Genomic DNA, 20,559 nt, shown 5'->3' with positions numbered 1-20,559 from the left:
TTCATTGTTATTCAAAATGTAGAAACGTATTAGTTGTTAACAATATCGTTTATATAAATAGTAAAAAATAACGGACCCAAAAGGGCACCATGAGAAACACCCGAGTATTGCATACAATTAAATTCTCTATATGAACGAACTGAGATCTATGAATATGAAACAATAAATTTAATACAGTCATCAGAAAAACCAAGGACATCACGAGCATGTGTAGAAGTAGTTGATCAAAACGATTAAACGCCTTTGAGAAATCGGTATATACTACGTCTGCTTCCTGATGTTGATTACTACACAGAAATTGAGTTATGGAGACTAGATTTACTAAGAATTAATTGATCTTCGAGTCAGCCATTTTGATTGAGTGATATTTTGTTGGAAATTAGTGAAAAGTATTATCATATATGACAAATTCAAACACATTACCTATATTGTTAATTACTGTTATTTGCCTGTAATTCATAATATCTGACCTATCACCTTTCTTAACAGTAGTTTTCTGTTAAGGAAGGTGATAGGTCAGATTAAATATTTTATCACTAGGTCTCCATTTTACAAAAAAATATGGAATTTCCCGCTTGACCTGTCAAAGTTGTGTCATAGATGTTGCTAATCAAATACTTATAAGAAGAAGAAAGCGGCATTTTCAAATGCACAACCACAAAAATTGGCCTAGACCTAGGAGGAAGTGGAAATGAGTAATAATAAATATTATAAAATTATATTTGGAGTAGTAGGGTAAATGTGTACAAGAGTGCGAATATGTATAAGAGTACGCACTGCTGATTTCTGTTTATTAGTGCCATCTGGGTAAGATGAAGTTATACCATTCAGAATTTAATGCTAAACCTGAGATAAAGGTGCACAAGTGACCTGAATATAGTTTATAGTTTGGTCGTACTGACGAATTTATGTTCACACGTTGTGTGGATGTAATTTTTACCGCTCATAGTTTTAGTTTTTTGTAAGGTACGTACCAGTTCTTTTATTTTACAGTAATAATTTTCATTAGTTGTAACTTTTAAGGTCTCGTTATACACTAACAGTTTTATACTTTCTATCCATCAAAGGCTTTTAACTTTGAAAACATTAGGTTATGTACAAATGTACAAGAGTGCGCAGCGAGGTATTGTATAAGAGTGCGCATTGCTTGCAATACGTAGTCTAATAGTCTTGGAGATGCATATCATACGATAATGAATTATTTAACTCTACTACTTTGTACTGCTTTTCAAGTTGTGTGGTGGTGGTTATGGTGTTTTTTTTTTTATTTTTACGTCCTGAGCGTGTTGTAATCGAGTCCGTCGACCGACTCTCTATTTTTACGTTTTCTCGACTTTTCAAGACCCCTAGAGTACGAAGAAATAGGTCTCCCGTTTTATGTGTAGTCTGTAGTCACTTATTCCCATTTATTTTCACCTTAGAAACAAATTTTTTTTCATAAAATGTAATGCGTACTCATAAGCGTTCAAATGCGCACTCTTGTGCAATGAACTGTCTAAGAGTGCGCATTTACACATCTTGACAAAAATTGAAATTACTCTTAAAATATAGTGGTGTTGAGACGTACAATTAAATATATCTGATCTCTAAACATGTATATAACGAACCTATATCATAAAATTTGTCTATCCAAAAAAATTAAAAAGTTGTCGACAGTTTTACACTAAGTGCGTACTCTTGTACACATTTACCCTAACATATTCATTACGATAGAATGACTCTACGCAATATCCTTACACTTCGCGACTTTCATTAAATAACGTAGTAGACAAGTTTTAATATAAAGACTATAACATTAAAACAGCGATAGATGAAAATGTTAAAGAACGGTTAATAATGAGATAAACCTGGAAATAGGATATAACTGAAAATGTTAATGAGCTCTAAAATTTTAGAACATCCTTTCAAAGACTCCCACGCAACTGCTTCTTTGGCGTCTTCTTAAATCCGTCCCTGCTTTGCGGTTGTGAGTACCCACACGATATACTATGTACTCAAATGATTAGCCTAAGTTCTAAGCGTAAAACTGAAAAATTAAGCAAGAACTTTGAAAGTAACGAGGTTGACTGAAAAGACGATAACGCAGGAACAATGACGTGGGGGATTGCGGATAATAACTCTGGTCTCATCATCGTTTAGTTTTGACAAGGTATTTAAATATTGTTTCAACTATAGTCATTGTTGTTGCCCGCTTAAGTGCCTCAAAAATTTGATTGATTTTAATAGAAGAAATTGTGCAAAAATGCAATAAAAATTTTAGTGGGACGAATTTATATTATCACGATTTACCAGAGATCTCTAAATATTATCTTCCTTAAAAGTGCGTTGTAATTCGATATCTTTGCATTTTATATTTAATGTGTAGTATGACCGCTGCTGAATATGCGTGAATTTGAAGATAAAGTTAACCCTTTTTTGTGTCGTATGGTTAACCACTTGTAGAATAATTGCTCCAACGCGAGGTTCAGGTGCATGATTGCACTGCCGGTTTTCCGCAAGAATTCGCTCTCAGAAATTTGATTTAGTCAATTTGACCGTATAAAACTGGACCTTAATGTTTTAACTGCATTTGAGAATTTCGTGAATTTTCCCATAACTCTCTTTTGATAAAAAACTCAAACGTGGCGTTTGCAGCTCTGCACCGTTTATTGATACTACTTAGAATAGTCGCAATTAAAGAAGTTTGTTATGTTTACCTTAACTAGTCTCTCCCGGATCTCCCACGAAAATATGGTAGGGTTGTCCTTCTTCATTTGCTCTATCCTCATTTCCACTTCAGGTGTAGCAACTCGCGGTTTAGAACCACCAATTACTCCCGGCCTTATGCTTCCCGTTTCTTGATAGCGATTTAAAATTTTTGAAACGCAACCATGTGATACCCTCAACTGCCTGGATATAACACAAGGTCTGATACCGGCGGCTGCCATTTCGACGATTTTCAGTCGGATATGATTTGGCAAAGGACGACCATTGATGAATACACCTCCAAGTTGGTTAACACGTCCTTGACCTGTTTTGAAAAAAATAAACATTTAATGTGCCACCTTTGCCAACACTATAATTGTTAATAAATATATTACCACTGTATTACTGTGTTAGGTGAACTGTGATCGCTAATTCTCCCATTAAATTAAGATTCATTAAATTTCTAGTGTTAATTGCTTTGGCTTTAATTGCTTTTAAAACGATGCCTTCTATATCAGAAATGGGAAGCTTAATAACTGACAATTTAGCGTTTCGGATAATTAAAGTAGTTTGCTCTATAGTTTCTGATTCGTTTGGCTTATAGAATCAAAACACACACAAGATTGACATTATATTTTTTGAAGCGCTGGCTAATCTTTGTGAAAAAAAAAATCGTGCATAATAGTGCTGCTGTTCTTTTGATCTTTAGACCATATTGAAAGATTTTTGCAGTTTCAAATTGAAAATTGTGTACCACACTTGTAATTTTTTTCAAAAAGGATAAAATGTACTACTTATTTTCCACAGAGTGCTTGTATTCAGAATAAATTTGATTCTAAATATTGTCGGTGGAAATGGGCTTTTACTTTAATGCTATATGTATTATAAAGGGTCGCAAGAATGTATGGAAATAGTTAAATACCGTGGCAACTAATTGTACAAATCAACTGAAATTAGATATAGGGGTACAAGAACTCCTCCTTCAATTATTCGTTAAAAAAAATTGTTTGCTTCATTCGTTTTCGAGATGCAAGGCAAACTTCATTTTTTTTTTAAATGGCGCTACCATATAATTAATGCATTTTTGAATAGAGCTTTTTTTCTTAATTCATTGCTATAATTTTTTTCTGATTGAAATGGCAAAATAAATTATTAAACAATAATTAACTAAATTAATAATTATAAATTTTAATTAATATTAAACAATAATTAAATTGACCAATAACAACCGAAACCAAAATTAAAGTTCTGTTTTCTACAAAAGATGCTTAAAATGCTCCCCATTTACTTCCTGGCAGTAAAAAGGAGCTGAATAAAATTTTGTAGTGATTTCATGAGAATTTCTGGACGAATTTTAGCAATTTCGTTAGCGTTTCTGTAAGTCTTCACTTTGAATGAGTCTACTGATATAAACGCGATTCTTCAAATAGCTCCACGAAAAAAAGTCAAGCGGTGTCAAATCCGGTGACCTGGTAGGCCACTCACTAGCACCCCTTGGGCCTATCCATCTATCAAAATGGGGTGGAGCACCGTCTTGTTGAAACCAAATAGTTTCTGGTGGTAATTCCAGATTTTGGTAATTGGGAAACAATTCTCTAAGTCCAGGCCCTATACGTTCCCGCAACAGCCTTAACTATCCCTCAGAATTTAAATTCCCATTAATAAAAAAAGGACCAATTACGTAGTAACCAATAATACCACACCAAACATTCAGTTTTTCTGGATGCTGTGTGTGGATTTCTTCCAACCAGCATGGATTTGTGTCATACCAGTACCTGCAGTTGTGTCTGTTCACATGACCATTTAAACAAAACGTAGATTCGTCGGAAAACAAAATCCTGTTGTTAAAATTTCCGTCTTGTTGTATTCTGTTCATAATAATTTCGGTGAATTCAACTCTACGATCAAAATCATCTTCGTTTAGCTCTTGTACCAAATAGATCTTGTATGGGTGAAACTTTTTCTTTTTCATTATTGTTTGAATTGATTTTCTACTAGCATTGTGATTCAGCGCTAATTGTTGTACTGACGTTTTGGGATTTTCTGTGGCGTCTAAGAGAACATTAGGAGCACTTTCATCATATGGAGCAGTTTTTGGCGTGCCAGGTTCTTTAACACTTCCAGTTTCCAGGATTTTTGAAACTGTCGACTTGGGAATGGGTTCTCATTCAGGATGAATTTCATTGAAATGTGTTGTTACCTGAGCAAAACTTCATCTTTTGTGACCGTAAACGATAATCATAAATAATTCTATGGGCTCAGTTGCACTTAGATGCATGCATCTTACATGTCAAATTAAAATAATTTTCAAAGGTAGTAACTATGTCATCTTTCTTTCAATTTTTTTGACGAATAGTTAGAGCACAACTTCTTGTACCCCTGTATCTAATTTCAGGTGATTTGTACAATCGGTTCTCACGATATTTAAGCGTTTCTATACATTCTAGCGATCCTGTATTTATGTCATGACAACTGCTCACTAATCTAGATTTTTACTGATATAATGATATCACTATATTATGGAACTTAGGTACCTAGTTTGGATTCTTTCCCCTTAACTTTTTCAAAATTCCACGATTTGCCTATTAATTGAAGTATACTGTGTGCAGTCTAGTAATCCAAATAAAATAATTCCGCCCCTACTAATTTCAAAATAATTGTAAATTTTAAATATTGATAAATCAATGACTAACTCGGAAGTAACTTTCTCAAATAATAAAACAGAATTGTAGTAATTCCTCATAAATTGCAGTTGCTCCGATCCAGTTCAAGAAAACAAACAAAATTGCGTTCAAGGTTTAAAAATCCGTTTTGGCATTTTTTTTTGACAAGTCAATCTTTTTTTATAATTAATATATGACAAAATATTTATCTATTTTTTTAAAGAACAACTTTTTAAGTTTTAAACCAAAATAAAATCTGTGTGCAGTTGTCTAAAGTTTGAGAACTAGGCCACTGGCACTGCTGGAAAAAAGTTGTCGATATTTACTAAATTTTTAATAATTCAAACAGTTTTTCGTTGTCATAAGTTGTCAGATTGTTAACTGAGAAAATAGTACAATACAAAAGTCACACAAGATGCCCTTTTTTTAAACGAAGAATCATGACACTAAACTTGTCCAAACACAGTCAGTGTCAAATAAAATTTTAGTTTCGAATTATTGATAGTAATTTTTGTTTTCTTTGAAAATATAAAAAAAAAGAAAAATGTAAATGTCGAGTTTTTCTCTAATTTAATTTCTGAATTAATTTATCTTTCGTGTACACGCTGTATAATTTTTTGACTTTATTTTCTTGTTATAATGTACTCCATGTTTAAAATTTGGTAATGTTTCTACACTTACTTGTAGTATTTATAATTATTGGTAATTACTTCAGATTTTAATAGTGTTACGTCTATTATAGGTACGCCGCAAATTACTGTCAACCTAAGAACATAACAAGAAATTTCAGAAAAAAAAACAGCACGAAACTACACGGAATTTAGACGGTTATTTATTAATTGTAGTACGCTACGCCTCGTTAAAAAAGTCATTTCTCACATTTGTTACATAAATAACAATCTTAAAATTTTGAAAAAAGTATCCATTTTCAAATTATGTGAAAAATTACAACGAAAATTCGGAATACATATGAAACCTTACACTTATTTAATAACGTCCGTAAAGAACAGAGGTATTTACCATATAACATTAACTAAATTTGAGTTGCGAATTGAGAAACGAAACAAATTCCATTGTTTCGTTAATCCGGAACTTCTTGATTAATTGATCTGAATGTGTTAGACGATTGATTAAAGATTGATCTTATGAATAGCAGACATTACTCTTATTACTGACAATTAAAACTGATGATCATAATTAATTTCTTAACGTTGTGAAATTTTATCGTCGGTGAAAAATTTTACTTTTATCTAAAATTAGTTGGATATGTTGTGTAGAAGATGTATACATGTAAAAATTGTAATGTTTCATTTGGAATAAAAATCTAGTGATAATTTTGAGGACACCAGGATATTGCATACAAAATAAAAATATTGTTACACTGTGTGTCCTAATGAATCTTAAATGATTTGTTTTCCTCTCTGATTGCCATTAATCCTCGTAGTTTTATGTCATTATACTTAATATCGTACTGTAGTTAGGATTCAAAGAAAATACATAATATATTACTTATGTAATTTTTTGTTATGCTTGCCTAGAAATTGTCGGAAATTAAACCTTTATAAATTAATATGCACCTCAGCTTTAAAGAAATATGTAACTGGAAATACAGGTATCAACCATTTTAACATAACCCGACCAATTAATCACCACAGCTCTATATATAAATTACGTATTCTAAAAAGAATATCGGACATTCATCAGCACAGTTGACAGCTACAGTGCGGTGTGCGTCGGTGGTTGACGTTGACAGTTCAGCCGGCTGTTAATTTTTCTTTTTTAGTTTTTGCAAATACTTTTACATATAATCATAACGAAATCAGCAAGTTGCCAGGGCATGAAGATCGTAATCGTCGCCAATTATTCTGGCCCATAATGACTACCGAGGTTCTTCGGCGCAATGTAGTTTAAATGCCTCATATACCTGAGAATAATCGGTCAGAACAGTAGCCCGTTCAAAGCACTTCTTCACTGAAGAGCCTTAATGATAATTTAATCACATTTGCAGGGGTGGGCTTGAGTAATTTGGAAGGCCATATCGAATCCCGACTACTATAATTTGTTGAGATTGCTGATTTTGCCCGAGGCGGCGGTCAGAGTGATAGATGAACCTCGCCCGCCTTTACCTTTATTAATTATGTTATTTTTATGATCAGTTCTATTTCCGCCGCATTCCGAGGTATCAAAAGCTTTGCGAACTCACCTTGAAACGGGTATCCGCCAAAAATCGGTCTCATATCCATAATTACAACTTTTCGTACTCTACATATTCAAGAAACCTTCATTTTGCACATTTTAAAGCTCAGTTCACACCGAAAGTCCCATCCACTAAAACAACACTGTACGAACTGAATTATGGACAATCATTCACATTGTGTACGGGGCGAGAAAAAAATTGTTTACCATCTGGTAGTAAAATGAGTCCGTGCACTATTGGTCAAAAGCTTCATATGTTTCTATTGTAATAGCGGGAAGGCAGTTTTGATGATCGAAAGGCGTACCATGAGGGGTGTTTTTCTACAAAAACAAGCATGAAACCTATTGCCGAGCCGAGCAAACCGATTTTATATATGGGAGGGTCTACAAAGCGGCATTGTAAAGCTTGAATGGGAGGTACTTGCTGCGAGTACTGCCTTGTGACGACGATATATTGGCGAGGAAAGTATTAAATTATTTTTACGCCGCTACACTGCCTCATGTCCACAGGAAAACACGCACACGAGGAAATTGCTTCTAAAATGGCTACTTGGGGCCGCACCCAGTTTTGGGCCACCGACTTTTTCGGAAATAACGAAGGATGCGTAAAAACAGCAAAAACACGACTTTGTGCGTTGCTACTAAACGGAAGAAAAATCGTGAAAGAACCATATCTAATTTTTTATGGTGTAAGACGGTGGTCGGTTCTTTTGTGCGCAAAATTTGGGACCACCTGGGATTTTTACCGTAGATATAAGATAAAGACGCGCTTAAAAGACTTGCATTTTTGAATAAAAGATGATCATAAGAGAACGTTTTATTAGATTTTAAATTGTTATGGAAATCATGCTACTGGAAACGTTACTGAGGAAGGATCTGTCTATCCATGAAATCAATTCTTTATGATTTAAATAAAATAAGGTAGATAAATATTGCTGACAGCTCGTTCTTATGCCTTTTATTTAACTTAATACTTTACAACTGTCAAAAAACCGAAAACGGCTACTCACTATTTATTGTTAAAAGCTGGACACAGATATACAGGATGTTTCACCTTAATTGATTGTCAAAATTATTATTCTCAATGCAATGGAAAAATTTACAAAATCAAGTATCATATAAAATATACTGAATTGTATAACAAAATTTTGAAATTGATGCATACTATTACTGAACAAAAAAGTCATCATTGTAGTTCCATTTTTGTAGTTAAAATTCTTTCAGCCATTTTGAAAATCGTTTTATAATTCAAATTTAATCTAAACAATTTTGTTGTGTCACCCAGAAATAGATTTAATTTTAGAACTTATAGAAAGCAAAAATGTCTACCGTTTCTGTCTGTCTGTCGTCTGCCTGTTATGGACTTTATTAGACGTATAATAATTAATTTCTGAAACTACTGGAATGATTGCTATAAAATTTTAGTTCTACTTGAAAATTGCAATGTACGTAGTAACACCGTAACCAAAATTTAATGACATCATCTAAAAATTTTGCGAAATATACTCGTTTGCACTGAGATCTTAACCTACCGATTTGTGTGTAGTTTAATAGTAAGTATTTTAATATTATGGGTTATCACAAAGAAAACGACTTTGAATCTACGTAAAGAAAATATTTAAAACTTTTTAATTTGTTTTATAAAGTGTATCGTATTAATTTATAATGGATATTAAGGTATTTAGACTATAAGTGCAGCTTAATCAATTTACCATGATTTCCAAAGTTTATTTACAATTCTTCCTTTGGATTAACTGGAACCAAACATATTAAAATATACATAAATTAAAGACGTTATAACTTGTGTACGTGACGATAACCTAATGAGATATCTTATTCTAGTATTGTAAGTGTGAAATTATTCTTTTTTCGGTTGTTAAAATTTTTTAGATTATCCCAACAGAAATTTTAATTCCATATAAAAATTTTAATAACAATTTTAGTACTTAATTATGTCCCAGTGTTGGCAGAACCATTAAAAATAAATATGAAATCGTTATTAAAAAATTTAAGGTTATTTATACAGATCTTGAAGTGCTTTACAAGATATCCAGCTTTTTCGAAAATTCGATTGAACATTATTATGCAAATTGTTAAGATGACGTCATCAGATTGTTGGTGGGAATGATCAGACAAGTTTTAGTTATCGTTTTACCACCTACGCGATATTCCTAAAAAACGACACAGACAGACGGAAACGGGAGACCTATTTTTTCATATTTTAGGGGTTATGAAACGTTGAAAGAGAATGAAAGTAGTCGTTTACCAAATTATTATAGCTTAGGCTCGGGAAGTATGTGGAGAAATCAGATTATGCAACCGACGCATAGTAGTAAAAATATAAGACAACGTGTTCAAGAAAAAGGTGAAGTAAATTATAGAATATATGTAAATGACGAATATCCAAGGTTTGGACTGTGCAGTTTGTTCGAAAACATTCTGTAATGTTGCACAAAGTTCAAAGAAAGTTCAACTCAGCATGACAAAAAAAAGTTCACATTTTGACAATTATTTTGACTTTGTGTAGTGTTCACTTTTAATATTACTCGAATGGTAGTAATGCATTTTACTCTTATTATTTATTAGTACAACGCAGAATAATTAAAATAAACTACCCAGACTTTCATAGCATAATATACGAAATAATTCTTGTGGTGAGCTACCCTGTGTTGGGCCTGCAACAGTCGGACTAAAGTTGAATGTGGCTGAACATAATAAAACACAATAAATAGCTGAGTGTTTGAGACCAAAAGAGCCGCTTTTGGCTCGCGGCTGGCATTAATGTGTCGATGGGTTTAAGCCTGTGTGCTTTGGAAGCCCCCAGGTCCTGCAACATATGTCAGGTTGTGACCTCATTAGGTTCAGATTCCATAAAAGATATTGAAATTATTCTCCAAAGTTGACTGTATTTTTCAGTCACTTAATTGGAATTTACGATTAAGTGGGAAAAGGGGCATGGTTTTCGTCAAAACGGCGAATAGGCTAACGTTTTAGGACATAGAAATCTCAGAATTTTTTTTTAATCTGTTGCTTCCTTTCAGATTTACCAATCAATTAAAATTATACGTAATTTATGATATATAAGTATATAGGACCAAAAAAATAAATTCTATAGTTATAATATCATCACAACAGTCCAAGACTTCTAAAATATCATATTTCCCAAACGAAATGGCTGAAAACTTGGACAGAAACATTTTTCGTCTTCGTTTGAACTGTACTTAATTTAATTTTGGATATACTTGTTAAAATTTTCTCTATATACGATTTTATATACTTACATCCGGAGTTACTTCGTCTTCCGTGTATCATGATTTAATTTTTAACTGTCAGATTTTATTACTTTTTACGTCATCTGTTTTCAGAAAACTTCATAGGTGCAATTATTATTTTCATCATCAGTGCTTTTACTTGCTTGAAAAATTAAACTTTTTTGCAAATTATCATTATTTTACTTTAATATTATTACTAACCTGTCTCCATGTGCATGGAATTCATGGAAATCAAGTTTCGAATCAAATGTAACTCTCAAATCTTCCACACAACTTTTCTTGGCTTATAAGTTCGCCTTCCAGTCTATAATCGTATAAATTAGGATTCATCTCTCTTATGTAACTGTCATAACAGCACTTTTAGCCACATTTAAGGGTGTATTATTCAGTTCACCGTATCCTTGCAAAATAATTAGTATATTTTGTAGAACACGGCAATCTTCAATAGTTATTACTTTCATATAAATTTTTGCATCTGCATACAGTGGTGCAAAAGAATTCAGTGTAACCGTCTATATAAAAACCGTCAACATAAAAATTAAAAGAGTAGAGGACCCAGAATTGGGTCCTGTGGGACACCAGATAATGCAATATAATATCCGTTCGCAAAACTCCCGCACTGTCAGAATGACATTTTGTTGGTATGAGAAATAATCCCCTAAAAGATTTTTAAGTTTACCTATATGATTACCGCCTTGAATTTCAAATTTTCAAAATTATTGAATGAAAAATCAAATGTTTATTAACTATTTTAACTTTTTGATTTGCTGAAGTGTTCATTGTGTTTAAAGAACTTGTCAGTAATTCAAAGAAATTGTAGCACCAGAAGCGTAGAAATGGACAGTAAGGTCAAAAATATATATTATTCAAAAAAAGCTTTCGTTGTCGTTCGTGTGTCATACTCTTTCTTTACTTGAATTGATAAAAATCTTCAGTTAATGTGCTTTTGACATTTTTATTTGACAAGTTATTTTTAGTTACTAATTTGTCACTAGATTGCAATTTTGCAACCTATTGTACAGGTTTTTCACATCTCACCACTGAGTACACTCAGGTCATTTTTTCCAAATCTGACACTGACAGTGCGGGAGTTTTGCGAACGGATATTAATATTATGGTTCAGCCACAAATCTGTTTATAGTAACTAATTGCTTTCTCTCCCGTAAATATGATCTGAAAATTTTGTTTATACCGATTTGCACTTCTAGCTCAGTCTTCTCAAAATCTAAGTTCATAATAATAATAATCTCCTGTGATTCTTTTTCTCTAAAAATTTGTTCATATAGTTTCCGTTTTGTTATGTTGCATTACAAATGCAAGGCTTTCTATTACCACATTTACATTTTTACAATTTGTGGACCCATTTATATATTTCAGTATGATTAATATTTGCCATCAATTTGTCTCTTTTATTTATGAGATTTGTTTAGTTAAGCATCTTCTTATCGTTATTACATTTATTTCAAAGCTCAGATTTCACATTTGGCACTTCCATTTTAAATCTTGTCATATATACGTTCGATTACATCGTTCACTGAAAATAAAAACAAGTCTTGGAAACAAGCTTTAAATTAGCTTCAATAGCTACCCGCCTCATGTCAAAAACTCGAACTAACAACAGCAAGAACTCAAAAGTTGTCAAATCACACAAACATAGAGTTAAGCAAATGTTTTTGTGTATCGCCCTAGTTCAGTATGACGCTTCCCATGACATCAATTCTTTATAGCCAATGTCTTAGTAATACCAATGTAAGGCGTATTAGACTAAATTCAAGATCTTATGGTCATGTAAAGTAGGTATAATAAAACAATTGACCCGGAATTTCCACAAATTTGGGAGAAGATAATTACAAACCTCTAGGTATTTGTTTTATTAAAAATTGGATTCAGGAGTCACAGGTATGTTTTGAGAAAAAAAGTGTCTTATAAAATATTGTGCGCTTTCTTTATTTCAATTTATTCTAATAGTTATGAACAACATCCCATATTCTCTTTCTCACATGAAAAATCTTCGTCACTTTTGCCGGTGTTGACGTAAATGATTAATTTCTGAACTTCACCCATGAGAGGCTCTTTTACTAGATATTTATTTTTAACTTTTTGGGCATGGTTGCAGACAGTCCTCCATTCTTCCTCAGTGATTGTTTGGAATTTTTGTTCTACTATTTCCACACTTTTTCAAACTTAAACGTCACGTTATGAGTTCACACATAATTTTATATTTGGACCCAGATTTTTTCTATCGGACTTAGTTCCATGTGGTATCTATCAAGAACGTAGCTTTTATGTCAAACATGCGGTTTAATTTTCTCATACAACTCAGGCTTTATTTCCTTTCCCCCAAAAAATATTCTAGGTTGGTTCTATGATTTTGCATATCTACTTTCTTCTTTGTTGTCGAAGTTGAAGCATGATGGATTTCTTCGTTGCAATAAGATGCATTATTATCAGTCATAACAACAAAATTTGATCAGATTTGACAGTAATTTATCTACGATCTATTTCTTGTAGTTTTGATGGTCATGTCGTCATGATAATCACCTGTTGTTTTGCATCCAAATTTGAACAGAAGCGGCACATTGGGCACAAATGCTTTTTCGCCACCACAATGCATCATTATTAAGCGTTATAAGGTTATTACAATTATACAATTACAAATACAATAAGTATTCCTAAAAATATAACAGACACATAAAAAAATACATAATAAATAAGAGTACCTATACTTTTTTACTAGGTTTGTTTTTCTCGGTAGGTTCCAAAAAGTTCCTAATGGCCCTGGAAAAACTGAAAATAATAATACCCAAACATTCATATACAGCATCACTTTGTAAATTTCCGGGTGGACCCATGTCGTCAATCCGACACTGTTCTTACCTGCTAGAGCAGAATTTCGGACAGAGTTGTGTTCAAAAAGAGAGATTTTATTCAATAACGAAAGAAAATATAGCCTAACACGAAAAAAAAACTGGGAGACGTATGGGTTAGAAGCGGCTAATGAAAAGTGGCAACTGTTTCAGGACAGACAGTAACCCAATTTTTGGACCATTTTACTTGTAATTGTGTTGGTGAACACAGAAATGATACATCCCAAAAATTAATTTTCTCTTTGTTTTTCCTTAGTTATTTGTTTATTTTCTCTTGAATTGGAAGACTTCTCTTTCATTTTTGCTACAAGAGATAAATGTTAGTCAAAAGAGTTCATACACCACTTATACCGTGCGCTCATTAATTATTTAGATCAGTGGAGGCTGTGGATATTCAATTGACAGATTGTGACTGTCTTTGATACATTCAGCAGCGTTGGTATTTGAAACATCAAACTTTCGAATTTTTTGAAAATAAAAGTGCAAAATGGTTTTCTCTGTGGTCGCAAGAAGTTGGACTTTCCGTGGGTACATGCCATAAAATTGTGGAAAAAACACTCAACCTTTTGCCGCACAAACTTCGTGCCCATCACGAACTTTTACTGCTCGATTTTAATAGACTTATCGCCTACTGCAGATGGTTTCTTGAACATCTCAATGATGATAACTTGCTGAATTTAACATTCTTTTCTAGTGAACCTTGGTTTCATCACTCCGGTACTGAATTTGTGTCAATTTGAATCACAATTATGAGAGTTTGTTTTGTAGGTTATGTTAACTCTCAAAATATGAGATGTTGGAGTGCTGAAAGTCCACTTGTCTTTCGTGAAACACCACTCCATCATGTTCAAATTATGTTAAAATATGGTGCGCAATGTCTCGCAGACGTATCATTGGACCCAAATTCTTTGAGGAAATTGTAACAGCACAATGATATCGAAACAATAATATCCTAACTGCTTTTGTTCAAGAGTTACAGAATGATGAACTCCAAGACGGATTTTTTCAACATGACGGTGCCACGGCCCATACAATAGTAGACATTTGGAATTTTCTAAAAAACACTATTTTTAAAACACCCATTTACACCATAGAAGAACTGAAAGACAGAATTGCCGAAGAGTGTGCTCGCATTACTCCTGCTACACTACAAAATGTGTTTGATAACATGGAAAGACGTGTCAATTAATGTATACAGGAGAATGGATACCATTTCCAACCGTTTCTTTAACTTTGTTTTCGCCTTTTAAGTAAACTTATTCACAAATCTGCAGGACTTATTTTCTTTCGCTAGTTTTTCTAGTTTTCAACAAGCAGGAGCTAACCTTCGTTTGTAAATTTATTTGTCAGTATGCAACCAACATTAGACATGATTGTTTAATTGCGTAATCTGAAAAATATCTGAAACCGAGAAAACATACGTTCAAAACGCACAACATTCTTCGATCTAAATAATTAATGAACAGACAGTATTATAAAATCAAGCTCTCCGTATTTTAAACTCCCGTAGTGATTCTTTAAATCTAAAATTACATAGCTTTTTAGGAAATAATAGAAGATATTAACACTGATTTATGGATTAAACAATCTTGCTTAGAAAATTTATGTATTCGTTCCTCTTAGATAATTCCACATAGACATTACAGCACCACTATTCGAATTGTGAATGGCGTGAAAATAAACATTTCCCAGATTTGAGATGTGATAGTTATGGACCGTCCAACCCTTCAAAATGACATATAACATTTTAGGGGATGTATAAATAGCATTTTAAGTGTAAGTCACATTAATAAATTAATTTGAGTTTGATAAAAATGCCCGCTTCAATCTTTGGATCGGTTATATAGGTATATATTTTTTTATTTTGAAGTTTTGAAATTTACGTCCTTCTTATCACACACCACCACAGCGCCTACAACACATGTTTTGTTTTCAGTATTTAACACTAATGCGGTACAACAGAAAATATCGCCAAAGATAGTAAAGAAATTAATATTTTGGAAGAAAACTGAAAATTTCTAAAAATACTAGCGTGATGCAAACAAAATGAAAATATTTTCAGAATCAACAAACTTTTGTTAACTTACAACAAACACCTGCTCTCTGTGATGTTAGTTTAATTAACTAATGAAAAGTAGCTATTGAATGCTTAACAAATTAATATTAACAGCAATCAAATTCATCCTCTTTACTGTAGTAATTTTCCACTTTTTGTGGAGATTCCTTTTTCACTTTGTGCGCATTCGCCGCTTATATCCTGTAACTCTGAAGAGGACGACGCGGCAAAATAATAAACAAAATTATGTTATTTATATGACGACATGATTTTCAATATATTTAACAGTAAAGCGGTCGCATTATGACCATTGTTGTACGCCGCCAGAATGAGTTAAACATGCATTCAGCCAGCGCACAATGAATCAGTAAAGAGAATACCGCCCTGGAAGCACAGGACTGTACATCACAATTTTCAAAGCTTACCAGTGATCGAGAGCGCCATAAAAAGTTCTCAAAGAAAATAAAGTGACATTTGGGCGTAAACAGCGATAAGATAAACTGTAATTTGTTCAGATCGGTGAGTTCGTGGCATCGTGTAGGTGCTGGAAGAAATTCTCCCTGTATTCCGGACCTGACCCAACACAGTCTTGCTTAATTGGGTTGAGAAGTGGTTGAAACATTGAAGAGGGGTTGGACAAGCGCAATTTATAAGCGGTTAATTATGAACCTTGCTCAACGTTGTGATATCGGGTGAATATATGGAGATGAATATTCACTGGGTTTGAATATATATGTATCGCAGGAATTAAATGGAAATTCTGGGACTTAAAAAGCATTTGCAACGCAATATTGTTGCTGGTATATTGCGAGCGGAATTTGTGGAAATGCAAATATTCGGCTAATGTTCATAACTTTGTACATGACTGAGATGATTTAGCAAAAGGGCAAGGGAAGGAATGATGACATACATTTTCATAAATATCACTTTTATTCTTCTAGACATTATTCGGATTGTGTTACGGAAGCTCGCTTTTTTGCGAGCATGAGTAAAATATTAAATATTTACTGTTTTATTTATCATCTTCGGGGTATATTGTTCAATAAATATTTATTTAATATTTTTTGAGGAAACGTTATTAACTTTAACTAAAATTTAGTTAAATTTTTTTTAACATAAGTTAAAAGTATAAACTATACTTTAAAATCGAAATTACATGGTCCTTATTTTGGAGGAGGGGTAAACAAGTTTTGGTCAACGTTTCAACATCTCCAAAGTACAGGATTACAATGTCCGACCCGATATACTTATGTCTCCTCTTGTTGAATGGTATGTATCTATTTTCTATTCTTTAATTATAATAGTAACATCAAGATGCTTTCCACTTTTCGGATCTGGTGATGTTGTCAGTGTTATTACAGAATTGTTGTCTTCAATCTTATCCGTCATCGTTTTACCTAATCTGTCTTTCCTGGACAGACTAGAAACTCCCAGCATCATACCAACCCGTGGAAAATAGATTCATAAAAGAAACTTATCGAATACGTAGTCATTTTTTAACAGTCTACTGGTAACAAACTGTGTCATTAACATTTTTTTCTACCGCCCACGTTTTTTGGTTTTCTAATAGAGCTATTAACGCACGCAAATGACGTCACAGCAGTTCGTTAATAGCGGAAAGGCGTTCTTTAATAGATCTGGTGTAATTTAGATCGGTAAGATTGGTAGCAATGACGAGAAATGTCAGGTGAACGTCAGTGGCAAATCTAAACTTAAAATTTTCCATGTTTCCGGACGCGTAACTTCTTCGCAAGACATTTTAACCAATTTTAAATTACAAAAACTCGAATTGGTTCTAATTACAATTGTTGTTGTGAAAATTCGAACCTCAAATATTTCGTGGTTAGTGTCAGACCGACCCATCACCAACCACGACAAAAGTCCCCAGATTAAAAAAAATGCAAATTTCAATTAAATTTTGGGAAAAAACGTGTGCGGTAGAAAAAATAGTATAAATAACTGGTTCATAAGGCCATTGAGGCACTCATCCTTTATATAACTCGCGGCTTCGCCGCTCGTTCTATAAACTTGGATTCGTGCCTCAATATTTGACTTATGCAACTCGTTCTTTAATATACTATTAAAAATATGGATTTTTCAGCATTATCAGCTTAAGGCGAGTCCTTAACTTTGGGGCTTATGGATTGTCAATATAAATATTTTCAGAATATAATATCTTCGTTATTAAACTTATTATTGTTATGAAATTTTAAATATAACCTGCCCACACTATTCACTACATAACGTAGGGCCAATTTAATAAAAAACGGTTTGCCTTATCTTTTTTGTCATCTTTTTTTTTAATTAAGTGAAATTCTTACATCACGTATTTTTAAAACTCAAAATCTGAATTATTAATGTAAATTTTGGAACAAAACTATAAATTTTATTTGTGACATTCTGGTCGACTTTTTTTGTCGGAAATGATATACAGGGAGAAGAGTTTGTGTCGAAGAACCTTTTATTTTCTTTCATTTTTCATTTCTCATTCCCGACGAAAAAAATCGAAATGTTATAAGCAAAATTTGTAGAGTTTTGTAAGCTGAAAACAGTGGTGGAAACCGCGTTCCAAAATTTCCATTTATAATTAAGATTTGATTTTTAAAGACACGGGATGTAAAAATTTCAACAATTTAAAAAAATATATAATAGTAAACTTTCTTTAATGAACTGACCTCGCGTTGCATACTTCAAAGTGTGGACGTGTTACCTATATATATTTAAAATTTCATTACAATAAGTTTGTTAATAACGGAGATATTACATTCTGAAAATGTAGTGACAATTCATAAGCCCCAAAGGTAAGGATTTGCCTTAATAAAGTTATTTGATTAAACTGAAACAAATCTTTTTCATGGTTTTGATTTTGTCGTTGTTCTATATTGTTATAAATGCAACTGATCGTCATATCACAGAATATTTAATAAAATTAAGATATGAAACATTTATGTTGTCAAAATATTTTCGGAAGCGATACGGAACGCAAGTTCACAAAAGATTCTTATTTAAATTTCTTAGTTAACTTTTTCGCCCAAGCATGTAGAGAACGACCTGATGAAATTCTCACCTTTCTTTCTGTTTTATCGGCCTTGGATTGTTTCTTTATCATAGATGATATTGTTTGAAACGTCTTTATCTCAATGTGGATTTCTGAAAATTTAAAAAAGTAGGTGTAAGTCACGCTCATTTTCAAGTCGGATGATCGTAATAAAACTGATAACTTCGAGTATAGGATGTTTGTAATCAGTCTGCGATTCCCAAGATATTCAATTTTATGGTATCCAAACAATTGTAATGGATTTCTTTCGCTGTAATTTACACCCCCGAAAACATGGCTTTTGCAGAACATGTTAATTAATAATTAGTAATTACATGTGGTAACTAAGTAACTAAGTTTCGTAGACACGAAAGACGCGTTTCCTTATGTCGTAAAGTTTACTTGGTCGAGCTATTTTCTTGTTATCATTTATTATGAATGTAACATTTCGTCTTCTTTATTCCATTTAATCTACATTTGATACGACTGGATAATTTTTTTTTATTGAATACTTAATCTCCGAAACTACTGGACTGATTGGTGTTAAATTGACACTTTACGATTGTCGTGTAAATTGGGTAAACGCTCACCAAATTTTGTTTGATCGTCTCCACCAACAATTAGATGACGTGATCTCAACCTTTTAATACAAGACAATTTGAAAATTTATATTAAAAAATGCAAAAACGACTACCCTCAAGTCTTGTTTACGGCTTATTTAGTCTAAGAAAGCCACGTCAAAAACTGACGCTTAAATTACAACAAATGCTGGAAGTGGGTACCCCCTCTTGTAAACACAACCTAACCCTTTGACTTACTGCAGTGGACACATTTTCTAAAAGATCTGCAAGATTATTAATTTCATTAATTTTCTGTATTAAATATGTGGCCACAAAAAGAGATGTCGCAAAGAGTGAGATCAAATAATCTAGGCCGCCAGAGTTTTTTGATGCATTGCGACAAATAATAACCTATTGGCATAAAACTCAGCCAAAAAATGGTTTGTAGCACCAGCTCAATGAGCTGTAGCACCATCCTGCTGAAAATAACCATAAGCTAAGTCATCATAATGCAGCTGATTTAAAAATTGAAATAAATTTTCGTCTCGGTATCTTGCAGCATTTATGTGTCCATCGTTTATTTTATAGTTAAAACACTGAGAAACTAGAGACTAATAATCGCAATCAAACGCCGATTTTCTGAGGATATTAGGACGACTTAATGAAAAAGTGTGTATCTTTTGCAGTCCACATTCTTGTGTTTTGTCTGTTTACATAGCCATTAAAACGAAAGTACGCTTCATCACTAAAAACGTTTTTCGAGGTGGTCATCCGCATCTAGTGTATTTGTAAACCATGACAATATTAAATTCTTGTGAAAATCAGTTGAATGTAATTTACGTACAGATCTGAGACGATAGGGATACAAACGTAGATCTTTTCTTAGAATGGTATTACAGATACCAACAGACAAACCAAGTTGTTATGATAAATGACGAAATAACCGGGGTTTCTTCCATAATTTTTCTTGATCTTCAATAAGTTTTGGAGTTCGCTTCTTTGGACTTTCAAGTTTTCATGCCATAGATCCATTTTTTTGGGATTTTTTTAAACATACGTTTACAGTGTGCCGAAACTGCGTATACTCTACGGTAAAATCAGGGAATTCTTCTCGAAACTCTTCCATACATTATCCAATTGAATCTAGACAAGTTTCACCTGCTTTTATATTGTTTAGATGGTAATACCATGAATACTTTTGTGTTGTTCAGAAAAACTTATTC

General features: G+C 32.8%; 1 protein-coding gene across 2 annotated transcripts in view; it reads right to left on the bottom strand.

Moving 5' to 3' along the window:
* The window catches only part of LOC135133221 (protein gooseberry-neuro-like), a 177,189-nt gene that overhangs the window by 52,544 nt on the left and 104,086 nt on the right, over window positions 1-20,559 (bottom strand). The window contains exons 1-2 of one of the 2 annotated variants that reach the window (XM_064061546.1): window positions 7,552-7,661; window positions 2,697-3,010 (exon numbers count right to left, since the gene is read on the bottom strand). In XM_064061546.1, the coding sequence (XP_063917616.1) occupies window positions 2,697-3,010; window positions 7,552-7,591 (354 nt within the window). In that variant the 5' untranslated portion in view covers window positions 7,592-7,661. Of the gene's footprint in view, window positions 1-2,696; window positions 3,011-7,551; window positions 7,662-20,559 lie in introns of those variants that run through there. The other variant, XM_064061547.1, reaches the window with a different exon arrangement.

This window comes from Zophobas morio, unplaced genomic scaffold (genome assembly GCF_036711695.1).
Source record: "Zophobas morio isolate AGI-343-1 ecotype UQ-CSIRO unplaced genomic scaffold, CSIRO_AGI_Zmor_V1 ptg000021l, whole genome shotgun sequence".
NCBI lineage: Eukaryota > Metazoa > Arthropoda > Insecta > Coleoptera > Tenebrionidae > Zophobas > Zophobas morio.
This window is presented reverse-complemented; position numbering and strand designations above follow the sequence as displayed.